We start from the raw sequence: 14154 nt of genomic DNA, 5'->3' as shown, positions 1-14154 counted from the left end.
GAAAAATAAAAAGGGGGGGGGGCCCTTTTAGCAAGCTTCAAGCTAGCATTTCAGTCATGCCTCATATATATTCTCCTATGCATCAGCCACACAGAATTAATTGTCATCCTCCAAATATTCTACACCAGGTCACATTCTCCTGTGTTTCTGTAAATGTCAGCCCAAACTACTACAGAATATGAAATAGAGGAAAATCATAAGAAATGTTAAAACTCACAAACTACATCATGTATAGTTTATTACATACTAAATTCTATGTAAAGCAACTAGTCTATTTTTAATACAGATATGGAAGTAATTAATCTAATAATATCATTACACTTGATTACTATTTTTTTTTGTTCCATCTATACCCCCAACTTCTGTTCATTATCTTCCTCATTAACTCTTCATTTGTAATCCTTCATTTTCACCTCACTTGTGCTTTTATCTGGTTTTCAATGTTTTGAACTCCATTTTCTTTAGTTCTATTGATGAAATTTGAAATAAAATAAAATAAAATAAAATAAAATACGGTTTGATAGCATTCAGGCTTTCTTTCTGATTTAAGCTTGACACAAACCAACGACGAAGCAATCTGCACCCTAGACTTCTCCATCCCCCTGTTGTCCTTTCAGAAAGCTATTCACACCTATTGTTATTCTGTCAAAAATTAGCCTCCTTCCCTGCGCCCTTCCCCCAACGGTCTTCTGTGTGGTCAGAAACTCTAGTAATTTCGGGCATAAACCACTAGATGGCAGGGGCGAGCCAACAGGGTGAAATGTTTACTGGACTCGCTGCTGAAACCGATGAGGTTCAAAATTAAGGTGGGCAAAAGCAGTTAACTGTCAGCTGGCGAATATGGGTCAGCACTTAATTTTTTTTTTTAAGATATAGTACTTGGGGAAAATAACATTTCTTCCATTCTAGTAAATACGACGTTTATGATAAAACAAGCCTCAGCTACAAGGCTCTTCAACCTAGCTTCTTACCTCAGCTCCCCTCTCCACCTTCAGCTCCCTACCCCCTCATCTAACTGACCCCTTGGATCCTTCTCCAGTACTCCAGGAAGGCTCCTACCTCAGAGCTTGTGCACCTGCTCTTTCTCCCAGAATATCTCTACCTCAGCTCCCCAAATGTCTGCATGGGTTGTGTCTTCATCGCCTCTAACTTTTATGGAAATCTTACCTTATCCGGGATTTCCTGGTTCCTCTCAAACACTTAAACATTCCTTTTACTCTCCCCGCCAAATGCTTGTTCCCTTATAACTTCTACGTTTTTTTCCCTAGCTTTCTTATTTGACAGTATTGTTATTTTGTTTGCTTGTTTATTTATCTACTGCCTTCTCCTGCTAAAATGTGTTCACCATGTAGACAATAATTTTTCTGTCTGGTTTCACTCCTGGGGCACATAGTACTTACAAGTCTAGCAAATGATAGGTAGATACCTATGAACACACACATATATTTTAAACCCAAATTACCAAATACTTTCGAAAGATCTATTTTTCCATTCCTCAGTACTTAAGATGACAGAAAATGAGGATGATTCTAAAAATTATTGAGGACAGTGTGTGCATGTGTGTGCAGACCAGCAGTAAGTTAGGAATGTACACTTAGGAAGAGTAAGAGAGGGAGTTAGCTAAATAGTTTTCCTAAAAATTAGCCAAAATGGGTTTCCAGGATACTGAGTATCGACAAAGGTTGACTTTATAGGGCTGTGTCTGACTTGGTAAGAGTCCAGGGGACCCAGTCCAGAACCCCCCCACTGTGATCTGTATATATCCTAACTAGATAAGAAAGAAGCTGATTAACTATTTTTTTCCAACCACAACCCTCAATTACTAATTCTCATTTACCTAGGACAATCAGTATGGTCTACCTCAACCAGATCAAAAAACAAAACAAACAAAATCACAGTAATTTTTTAAATCTTGAAACGTCAACAAACTTTTTCTCCACCATGAATTTATATAGTCTTGGATACACTGTGTTCCTTGTAGATGTAGAAACACAGTACACCAATAGTAAGAAACAAAGATGACAGATTTGCAAATTTACAGAATTTTCAGCTCTTTAGTAGTGTCAAATCCCAAACCTGCTTTAAATATATTTTTTTTAATTTTTTTAAATGTTTATTTATATTTGAGAAATAGAAACACAGTGTGAATGGGGGAGGGGCAGAGAAAGAGGGAGACAGAATCTGAAGTAGGCTCCAGGCTCTGAGCTGTCAGCACAGAGCCTGATGCAGAGCTTGAACCCACAAACTGTGAGATTATGACCTGATGCTTAACTGACTGAGTCACCCAGGCACCCCTGCTTTAAATATTTTATCAAAGTGATTTGACATTCTTTGAAGATTGTATCTTTAAAAAGTTTAGTTCAGAAAATAGGTGTATTTATGGTCACACCAAAAGCAAAACAACCAAGATATTAAAATAAAAATTTAGGGCACCTGGGTGGCTCAGTCAGTTGAGCATCTGGCTTTAGCTCAGGTCATGATCTTGCGGTTCATGGGTTCCAGCCCCATGTCAGGCTCTGTGCTGACAGCTAGCACAGAACCTGGAGCCTGTCTTCAGATTTTGTGTTTCCCTATCTCTCTGACCCTCCCCTGCTCATGCTGTCTCTATCTCTCAAAAATAAATAAAACTTAAAAAAGATTTATTTTCTTCCATCTTACGTTTATGAAGCCCCAAGTAGTAGGGAAAATTTCTGAACTCTCTTCAGTGTCCGTTATGGAATTCATTAATTCTATAGATATTTACTAAGCACCCATAATGTCCCAATCACCTTATAAAATACCACACATAAAAATAATGAACAAGAATAGTCAGGGTCTCTCAACTCCCAAGATGGTGAGGGAGATAATAAGTGGAGAAATTATAATACACAATATGTGTATTATAATATAATGTCCACTATGATCTGAGAAGTCCTGGCTACTCCTACTCATAGTACTGTAGGGTAGAGTATGTCAGTGGAAGATTTCCACAAGGGATATCCAAGTTGAAGTGTAAAGGATAAGTAGGAGTTGGCCATTGAGGAAGGGAAAAGTGTGCCTTGGGAACCACATGTGGGAAGACCCAGGGGGTAAGGAGAACCTTGGTATATCCAGCATTTCAGAATGGCTAGAGTATAAAATTGGGGATGAGTTGAAGTGGGTAATTACAAGAGTGAGAGGGGTGATAAATGATAAGATGAACTAGGAGTTTGAATTTAAGGGCAAGGCAAGTTTGTTATTGTGTTCTGAATGCTAGACAGGCAGGTGGGGGATGGACTGAAGGAAGGTAAGACTGAAGGCAGGGGGGCCTGTGACAATCTAAATGGGGTAACCAGGGAGGGGGCATGGCATCACAGGAAATGCAGTTGGAAGTGGGTGGATTCAAAACTCTATCTAGGATGTAGAATGGGCTCAGCTCCATGACTGGATGAAGGAGGTGAGGAAGGGAGAGAAATAAAAGATGAAACTCAGGTTTCCAGGAAGAGTACCTGCTATGCCACAGCCTCAGAGCACACAAGGGAGACAAGAGTTGGGAGGGAAGATGCTGAAAATAGTTTAGAGTTTGAGATATCTGAGCACATTTGGTATTAAGTGCAAGAGTAAAATATAAGCTAAAGAGAGAGATTTATGTTATGTTTTGTTTTTCTGTTTAATGCTACCTATGTATATTTTATAAATTAGAAAAATCATAGGGGTGCCTGGGTGGCTCAGCTGGTTAAGCTTAAGTATCTGACTCTTCATTTCAGGTCAGGTCACAATCTTGTGTTTCATGGGATTGAGCCTGCAAGTGCAGAGCCTGCTTGAAATTCTCTCCCTCTCTCTCTCTGCCCCTTCCCTGCTCTCTCTGTCTCTCCTTCTCTCTCTCAAAATAAACAAATAAATATATTTTTTAGAAAAGAAAATACATAATTTTAGCACATAACCCTCCGTGCTAAAAATAAAAACATATTGTAGGACCATATGAAGGACTCTTGTTTTGTGTCCTTAGCAAAACTCTTCATCAGCTGAAAAATCTCACTGTCTGATATCACTGTTGAAAAGATATAAAAGCCCATTTGTAAGATACAACTGTACTTGAAGTTACAAGTATGTAGTTAGCATGCTGTCTTAAAACAAGGTAGCAATTACCTAGTGATTAGCTGTTAATCTGTCTATTCAAACTGATTTTCTGTCTCTTAAAAATAGCAAAAATTATACAGGGCTTAAATCAATTTGATGTGGAAAATTAGTTTTCACCCCTATGCTAGAATTTCAGCATTAAAGAGAAATTGATTCTATACTGTAGAGTTGGCATGCAGGAAAAAAGAAAAAGAAAAAAACATGTACTACGCATGACCTCAATTTCAAATTTCACTTGCTGGCAATTCATTAATTCCTATGTTGTGGGAATTCCCTGTGCTGGGGACACAGAGGTGAATGAGACAGATCCAGGCCCTGTGCTCACACAGCTTACAGCTCTCATTTCAGCACAGGCACCCACTCATGTGAGGAATTCATGGTGCTGCTAAGGTCTGACGGAAGAAAAAAGGCATTTGTCAAATGTGTTTGTAATAGCATTCCTCACACAGAAATGGTTTTTATCAGCGTCGACTTGAAAGAACATACAATTATAACAGCGATATGTACATATCACTGTGACTTAGGCACTCTTCTAAGTGCATTCCATTTTTAATTCATTTCATTCTCATCATAAGAATGAGACAGATACAATCATTATTCTCTTTTTAAACGTGAGGGAACAAAGCCATAGAGATATCACTCATCGAGGAGGTGGTAAGTAGACCTTTGCCAGTCAAGTCTCTCAATCCATTCTCTGAGAATCTTACACTGTCTCCAATCATCTGTTATAGTGGTAAACAACGTATTTATATTTTTGGGAAAAAATGTGTCTCTAAGTCTAAGGTAGCAAACCACACACTTTATTTTATTTATTATTTTAAAGATTTTACTTTTAAGTAATCTTTAAACCCAACGTGGGACTCAAACTTACAACCTGAGATCAAGAGTTGCATGCTGCACTGCCTGGACCAGCCAGGCGTCCCAGCAAACCACAAACTTTAAACTCAGTAGCAGACAATGTGTGTTGCATTGCCTGTTCAAGGACTAGATAGTGTTTATACACAGACACCTGGGGGAAAATCTGACTTAAGTTTTAGTCCTCTATTTCACCTTAGCGGACAAGGTCATTCTAGTGCTGACCTATTAACAGGATTCATAATAATAATAAAAAAAAGATAGCTAACTTTAATTGGGAGGATTAATTATAAGTAACTATTTACTAACTTTAAACAAGACAGAGTTTAATATTGGGGTATGCGTGATGATTCTGCTAGCGAATTGCATTTACTTGCCTTTTTATATTATCTTAGAAACTGTTGAGGATAATGGGGCTTCATAGCCTTTTCCAGGTCATGGCACAGGCAGAAAATGAAAACATTTGGAGGCACACTAGGGTAACAGGCGAGGCTATTCTAGGCTGGAGACTGCCCGCCACAGCCTCCTCTCTTGCCAGCTGCCAGCTCTGAGGCCTTAGGAATCCCTATTTGAGTGAATCCGGGACCAATCCTAGCCTGACAGGTGGCAATGGCGCTGCCTTGAGGAGCTCTGGCCTAAAAGTACAAGCAGGGCTGCGATTGGGAGAAATTGAGTAACTTTCTATAAATACACATAGTTTTCTTAATTCTAACATCTCAATGATTTATTTCTAAAGAAGGAAGTCTCATGCCACAAACTCTATTAGTCAAATTCTATTTAGGTAAATTAACAGAATTTTGAAAGAGTAAAATGATTATAAAAGGTAAGGCATTACTATCATAATCATTTTGAATTGTTGTATTTTGTATTGCATATTTTACTTTATACAAATAGTCCACTAACGATGTTTATGATATGGAACAAAAACATTCAAAAGAGCATATGTCTAATGGCCTACATTCAATTAGGTTCAAAGCAGAGGAGGGGATTTGAGAATCTGAAAACAGATATTCTACAGATATAGATAATATAGATAATTCATTTGTAAATGAGCTGGAATTCTAGCTAAAAGATATAATAATATATATGATAATACAATAGAATAATACATAATAAGGGAAGCGCAAAGCTAGTAAGTCTACAGGGGTTCAAAGAAGAAAGGACTCATACAATTGTGGAAGAAATAAGAATGATTAAAGGAGTAGGCACCTTTTAATGGATTGGGCTCCCAAGATACTCCCATGTCAGCAGGTAAAATAAAAGGGGAACAATAAAAGGGACCCTACAGGAAACCAGGTGAATAAGGAGAGAATCCATGCCCCCCTACCCAGAAACCAGGGACTAGGTCTATTATGTAATGTATATGTTATAATCTATAAATGAGTAGATGGTGATGACCTTGTAAAGCTAGTCAACTGATATATGGAAATATACATTACCAGGGATTTCAGTATGCACTGCATTGGGCAAGTAATGTGGAGCTGTGCCTTTTTTTTTTTTTTTTTAGCAAGTGAGTCACATGACTAAGGTCATGAAAAAGAGAATAATCAGATGAACTTGTGTGGAAGAGATTAGAGAAGATGATTGTGGTAATAATATGGGTAATGGAGAAAGAGGACCTGGCCTGCTATTTAATAATTCTAATTACCTATAGCATTGTATCATTTCAAACTTGAAACAATCCCTTGAGACACATATTGTTAGTCCCATTTTACATATGAGTACACTGAGGCCTAAAGCCAAACTTTGACTCCACCTTCTAGGGAACTTTATCCACACCACCCATTCCCACTAGTAGGTGATGTCCAGGGAAACAGAAAGCAGGCCCACCGAGGAAAGATTTGATGGAAGTGGAATCCATCACTAGAAAAGGTAGGAATTAGAAATTACTTCAGATGAGGGGCGCCTGGGTGGCTCAGGCAATTAAGCATCCAACTCTTGATTTCATCTCAGGTCATGATCTAGCAGTTCGTGGGTTCGAGTTCCTCAGCAGACATCTCACTGTCAGTGTGGAGCCTGCTTGGGGTTCTCTCTCTCCCTCTCTCTCTGCCCCTCCCCAACCCTTCCACTTGCTCTCAAAATAAATAAACAAACTTACAGAAAAGTACTCCAGATGACAAGAAAGATTTGGTGGTCAGAAAGAAACATTCGTCTGTTGACACAGAGAATGATTTGATATCCCGGTTGGAAAGGTCTGCTAAGTGCTTGCAACAGATTAGGCATAAAGATGCAGCTTTGCGGGCGCTTCTCACAAGTGATAGTTGAAGAGAAAGAGCAACCAAAGAGCACCAGGAGCAGAATCTTAGGGTCATTCCCAAGTCAGGACATACAAGGAGTGGGAAATAAGTGAGGATGAGAAATGTCAAGGACTAATTAAGGTTCAGTGTCTTGGTAACACTGAACCCAAAGAGCAGTTTTACTAATTGCTTGAATTTTATTAATTTAGAAATAAGTAAGTGGTTCCTAATATACATTTATTTTTACTATGAAAACAATGTGGGATGAAGGGAAGAAATAAAACATAGTAAAAAGTGCTGCTTAAATTTTCTGTTTCAGTTTGAGAATGATCAACATGTTGCCAGATAGTCCTAAATTGGACAAGGTAGGGGAATATAAGATTACAATAAATTGCTTTTTAGTTTTCTACCGTGACAGAAGCTATGAGAGTTTTCCCAAAGTCTCATCTGATGAGCAACCTGATAAGACAGATTATGACAATAATTTTCTCCATAGCAACAGGTTTGAATAGTGGACACAGTACTATCTGGTATACACATTGATTATTTTAGACCCTAGTGGTTCTTCTTTAATTCTGCCTATAAAATTTAGTTGATTTGTTGCAGAACTGTAGACTGGAATAGGTAATAAAACTCATGTTTTTTAGGAAAATTGGATAGTTTCTTAGCTATTTATTAAGCAATAGGTGATCTCTCTTGCCTATGGAGTATCTTCAAGTTCTAATTTATTTCCCTGCTTTTTAGAATGTATCCGAGGTGACCTGGCAAGAACAAATAGAACATTGAGATAAAAGAAGTCAATACCTAGTGCCACCTACTGTCAACAATGAACTCAGTTGTTTTTAGGTGAGTGACTGGTATGAATACTTGGGTGCAACATTGCTGTGTCCAAAAATCTTCTGTGCAGACATTTGCCTTAATTTTGGAAACTGAACAAGTATTCATATAATTCCTTATAGGATATACACATAACATTTGATAGAAAATAAAAAAATCCTAATGGAGTAGGAGTGTTAAATAGTGTTAAAAACACTGTTAGTGATTACCCTTGTGGTTTGGAATGAAAAAGGGAGAGCAGGTGCCAATTCATATGTGAATATTTCAATAGAGAGTAGTATATATTTTTCTCTTTAGAAAAAAAAGAAATGCAAATTTTATAGTCACATATTTGGGTTTCTAATAATGATTACGTTTAGCTTCAAAAATGCAGTGGTTCACACAATGTAAAAGGCTAACTTGTTAAACTTATCTCTTACAAAGACCAATGTGGTGATAGTGATTAATTCACCACTCCTCCAAACTGGAACTGAGGAAAGAATAAGTCAACGTGAGCCAAGACCCTACCCTGCTCTCTGATACCTGCCCCCACCCCAAATATTATATACCTGCGCATAAATTATATAGTAGCTAATAACCTTGGAGGATATGAGGCAGTGAACATGAACTCCTGCTCAGGACGAGAGCTGCTGGGATGGCAGGACTACAGAAGGTCTGTGTGCCTGAAGTGCACAGCTTTATAGCGAACGTGTTCCAGTGACACCCAAGTTGTTTCTTCTGCTCTCCATGGAACAGGAACAATAGCAACTGAAGAACTGAAAGTCGGAAAATGACTAAATCATCCTTTTTTTGTCCACAATCACTAGTTAATAACCCTATTTTTTAAGTAACAACTATAAAGAGAGCTTATTTTGGTTGAAGAATGAGTTGGCTAGGGAAATTTGAAACGGACTGCCTGTGTTTATTGATTACAGGAACAATCCCCTCATCATTTATTAAGTGATATAAACAACATAAAATTCTGCAGTCTTGTTCAAGAGATATCTCAATTTTGGCCAGTGTAGCTGAGGCAGAGGACTGTTTTCCACTTTCTTGTTAATTTTATCACCTAGTATTTATTTATTTATTTATTTATTTATATACTTACTTATTTTTGCTATAGGCAGTATTTGGGTAATCTGCAGTATCATCGACATCACTTGAGAGTTTGTTAGAAAGGCAGATTCACAGGCCCATATTATACCTACCAAATCTGATTTTCTGGGAGTTTGGCTTAGGAATCTGTGTTTTATTTTCTTTATTATGATTTTTTTTAATGTTTATTAAAGAATGAGTGGGGGAGGCACAGAGAGAGAAGGAGACACAGAATTCGAAGCAGGCTTTAGCCTCTGAGCTGTCAGCACAGAGCCCAACGTGGGACTTGAATCCAGGAACTGCGAGATCATGACCTAAGCCAAAGACAGATGCTTAACCAACTGAGCCACCCAGGCGCCTCAGGAATCTGGGTTTTAACAAGCTCTCTGGATGATTCTTAGGTCTGCTAAAATTTAAAAGTGCAGGTCTGGATAATGAGGAGAGGCATTCAAGGAAGTCAGGAAGCTTAGATAAGCACCTTTGTGATTCTTTCTTCCCACCAAAGCTAAATTAAAAGAAAATCACTTAGAAACCAAATGAAAGTCTCTCTTGGTCTCCAGAGAAGACATAATTCCATTGGACAGCAATGTTACAGAAATATGGAACAGTCACTTGCAGAATAGCATTTCTCCTCAGTGAGGAGGGGGCTTATATTTACCATATTACAGGGAGTAGATTCTAATATGAGTGCACTACAGTGTTCAATACGTTTGGGATTACAAACATTACTGCTGATTACCTTCGGCATGAATACTTAAATATCACAATAATTGCTATATCTCTGGTCTGTGGAGTGTCTTCAGGACATAAATGTACACACATAAATATACTGTGTACATTTATGATACGGTTCTCTTATTTCCTAAGTTTCCTCAGCACATTCAACCTGTAGGCCTCACTCACCACTTGTAGACAAAACAACTGTAATTCAAAAAAGAGCATTTTATGTACAAATTAAGTATAACTTCAACTTGTGAATAGTAGATCCCAACTAGCATTACTCTTAATGACTAAAGAATAATAGATCTAAGAACTGGACCCAGGAATAGCCAAACCTTCTCTAGGGAACAGAGCAAGGAGGTCCCCACAAAGCCTGAAAGTTTACATAGGCCAATCCACCAGTAACATCAGTAACACCTGCCTTCTGAATGATATTAACCAGAGAAATATTGGGGAAAATCACAAAGGCTAAAAATAGTTGGTTTTCATATTGTAGCAACACAAAATCAGAGAAGGTAATACCTTTCCTCTATTTGAACCCTGAAAGTCTGCAGATGTACAATGAGATTAAGATAAATGAAATCACTATTTGGTGAATTGGACCAATTTAAAAATTAGGCAACTTATGTGTCTCCCTATACCTACTCTATTCCTCAAATAACAGTATTTAAAATATTCATATATAATTTTTTCATCCTTGTAAGTCTCTGTTCTTATGAAGACAAAAACATTATCTTATTTTTGGTAATGATGCTCTTTTTAATAATGAATTTTATGTATTTACTAGTAAAAAAACTTATTCTCTATGGGAAAATATTTTTCATTTTCCATTTTTAGTAGACATCATAACAGCTTTTGATTAAATCCAGCTGATTAATCATTATTTTCATTAATTATCCAGACAAAGATGTGTGTACATTATACTTCTCCTTCCTGACAACAGAGGGTCTCTTGGCAAACCTGATTAATTTGTTTTGCATCCAAATTAACTGAAGCATAAAAGTAAATACTAGTAGTTTCCAGCAATCTGAAGAAAAATTAAGGATAAACAGTAGGAAAAAAAATACTAGAAAAAACACATTGTTTTACAAGAAACATTTGTTAAGGCTTTGTCATTGACAAAAAAATGCCTTATTAACTGTTGAAAAAATATCACAGTTTTCTCAATTCATATTGTCAATATTTAATTTTGGAGCAATATAATGGTGGAAATTAGGATTGCTTCTTATCATTTTGAATTCATATGGCCTCAAGAGTTAACACTAATTTTAGATTTTTTTTAAGCACTAAAAACCCTACTGACAGATCATTACTCTTAGAGTCCAGTATGCTGGACACAAAAATAATGTATATTGACCACAGGGAAGCAATTGAGCAAAGTTGGAATGACAACTGGAAGTGGAAATCCACAGTAGAAAGCTTAGTTATTTATAAATCATGCTCTCTTGACAAAATAATGTGGAATGAGATGATTGCACATAGAATAAAGGACAAATAGAAAGGAAATCTTCCTTTATTTTGATAAAAACACTATACAGATGCAGAGGTATATTTGAAATTAATAGCCATATATAATTTTTGATGAATAACTCTGATTGTATAAAGGTGCCACTTTAATATATTTTCAAAAGCTTGACTCATATATTCATTTATTTTACCCCTGTCTAAGCACTACTTTGTGAATTAGTTAGCTGATTTCAATAATTCATTTTAATTAGAAAACATTATTGCGGCACCTAGGTGGCTCAGTCTGTTGAGCTCAGACCTCGGCTCAGTTCATGATCTCATGGTTCATGGGTTTGAGCCACAAGTTGGGCTTTGCATTCACAGGGCAGTCTCCCTCTCTCTCTGCTCCTTCTCTCCTCAAAAATAAATAAATACTTAAAAAATCTTTTAAAGAAAACATTATTTATATGCTTGGAGGTGATTTTAAGAGATTTCAAATTACATAATTGAAAAGAGTAAAATGAAAATGCTAAGGTTAATACCATATACGTGTGTGCATGTGCACATATGCATACACATATATATATAAAATATTGAAAATTCGTTTTATATAATATTTTTTCAACCTGCTTTAAATCATGAAGGCAGCAAACAAACCTCGTGTATAAGGTTGAATATCTTTTTCATAAATAGATATGTAAAATGTTTTCCAAACAGCAGGTGGCAATCTTTGTAAATGTGACTGCAGCAACATTTTTAACTCTACATATACAGATTAAAGACAGTTTTAAATGGCAAGTTAAGATCCTTGGCATGTTCACATTAGTTTAGATAACCTTAAATATTAAAAGGGTCTTACTTAATCATGTCTCACTGTTCTAGTGAAATATTTTTCTAGGTACATTAAGTATTTTTGTTTAACGTTTCTTAATTCTTATGAAGCACAGGTGGAATTTCACACTGCCAATCTTGTATGGGTATCCTCAACAAAATTCTATTGCTGGTTACTTACCATTCTGCATTCAGGTGGCCTTAAGAACTAACAAAGCTAAGCTCTAAAAAAAAAATCTTACAGACATATTGTTACGCTTAGAGCCAGTTTCTATTGGTATTAGCGTTGAACTGTGAGAAATCTTTAGCAGTCTATGGAGGAAAACAAAGCTTTGACTCAGGGATATTTCTTAGAATGCCTGTTTGTTTTTCTCCCAAAACTGATGTAGTCATGTTTGGAAATCCACTGCTTTCTGAACTGAAAAGGAAACTTAAACAGCTGTACTCTCCATACCTACTGGAACCAGACAGCCAGAGAGATAAGCTAGCTTGCCCACAAAGCATTACTAGCAGCAAATAGTCTCTAATAGGATCTTCAAATTCTTTTAAGTTCATTCAGCACTTCCTTTATATATAGCTATGAAACTTAAAAATGTCACCCTCTAATCTTTTTAGTACATTTATAATAGTTCTGTCTATGATGTCATTCTAAAATCATAATTTTCATTTATTTATTGATCCTTCAGTATGTCAATAATATTTTACATAATGTATGCATGATTAGGAAGGAGTCTTTGTTGTAAAATTATCTATTAAAATATATGACCAGTAATCTGGGCAATTGTTGACTTTTCATTTTTTTCTGTCCTTATATATAAAATCCTTTATTGTAGTAATATTTCCATTCTTTCACTACTAATTAAGACCTTATGTTTTCATTTTAAAATGCAATCTTCCAAGATTGCAAAATGGGACAATCAGGGCAAAGTAATGGATGTCCAAAGTCCTTCATGGGGATGGATTAACAGTGGAATTTAAAAGTTTCAGAATTTCAGCATCATATCTTTATTTTCTCACTCAGCTATCTAACACATTTCTTTCTACTTCTATCATAAATAACCAAAGGCAACTGGTTTTGTGTTCTCAGTAAACAAATACTTTAAGAACACAGTGAAGAAAATAGTCCCACAAACTAATTTAAGTCCTATTTAGCCATGTTATTTATTGTTCAATGTGGCTTCCTTTGTATTATCACATTTTTCAATGTGATTTTGCAGCAAATAATTTAAAAACTCATTGAAGATATAATCTATGACACACACATCGCTTCTCGGCCTTTTGGCTAAGATCGAATACAGTATCCGTTCTGGTCAGCTTAATAATCTATGACACACAAACGGGGGGAACCCCATACGTTATGGAAACAAGGAAATTCCACTTATCACTCGCAGTTCTTCAACTGAGGAAGTACTGCCCTTAATGACAATGTTTTTAATCCTTTTTTCTTAGGTAACTAAATACTCCCTTTGGGATAGACTCAGTTCATGCTCACCAGGACACCGCTGCTCACTGCATCTCCTCACTTCTTCACCTGTTCCTTCACATTGCTGTCCTGTTATCGCTGCCCCCTGACAAGTCCTTATTCTCCTTTCCCAGCCGCCATCACAGGACTTGGAACATCCGCTCCAATGACCCCACTGATTCCACTGACCATTGGCTGAAAGAAACGTGTCATGGTCAAAGGTAGTAGTACTGCAACTGTTTTAAAATTTTGAAATCTGAGGAACATTACTGTCTGCTCATTTTTTATTAATCTACCACCACAAATAAGCCGTATTCAAGTATTTGGCTTGCTAGTCAAATATAGAGCACTTTGATTAACATAAGTTTATATAAACCATAAACACTCTTAAATACAGAGAACTGATGGTTGATGAGAGTGGGTGCGGAAGAGGGGAAAATGGGTGATGGGCATTGAGGTAGGCATTTGTTGGGATGAACACTGGGTGTCGTATGTAAGCGATGAACCACGGGAATCTACCCCAAAAAACAAGAGCACACTTTACACACTGTATGTTAGCCAATTTGACAATAAATTACATTGAAGAAAAAAAAG

General features: G+C 36.7%; 1 protein-coding gene, 1 long non-coding RNA gene and 1 pseudogene across 4 annotated transcripts in view; 2 read left to right on the top strand and 1 right to left on the bottom strand.

Annotated features, from left to right (window-relative positions):
• Nucleotides 1-14154, bottom strand: part of ADGRB3 (adhesion G protein-coupled receptor B3) — a 719614-nt gene that overhangs the window by 386834 nt on the left and 318626 nt on the right. For all 3 annotated transcript variants that reach the window (XM_029944937.1, XM_029944936.1, XM_029944938.1), the window contains exon 7: nt 13591-13755. In XM_029944937.1, coding sequence (XP_029800797.1) covers nt 13591-13755 — 165 coding nt within the window. The remainder of the gene's footprint in view (nt 1-13590; nt 13756-14154) is intronic.
• LOC115296485 lies at nt 755-13735 on the top strand. The gene is made up of 3 exons (XR_003910898.1): nt 755-844; nt 7935-8036; nt 13548-13735. It is a non-coding gene; the product is annotated as an uncharacterized LOC115296485 (long non-coding RNA).
• LOC115297214 lies at nt 13361-13564 on the top strand (annotated as a pseudogene).

The sequence above is a fragment of the Suricata suricatta genome, chromosome 7 (assembly GCF_006229205.1).
Source record: "Suricata suricatta isolate VVHF042 chromosome 7, meerkat_22Aug2017_6uvM2_HiC, whole genome shotgun sequence".
Taxonomy (NCBI): Eukaryota; Metazoa; Chordata; class Mammalia; order Carnivora; family Herpestidae; genus Suricata; species Suricata suricatta.
Note: the sequence above shows the minus strand (reverse complement) of the source record. Positions and strands in the feature narration are given on the sequence as shown.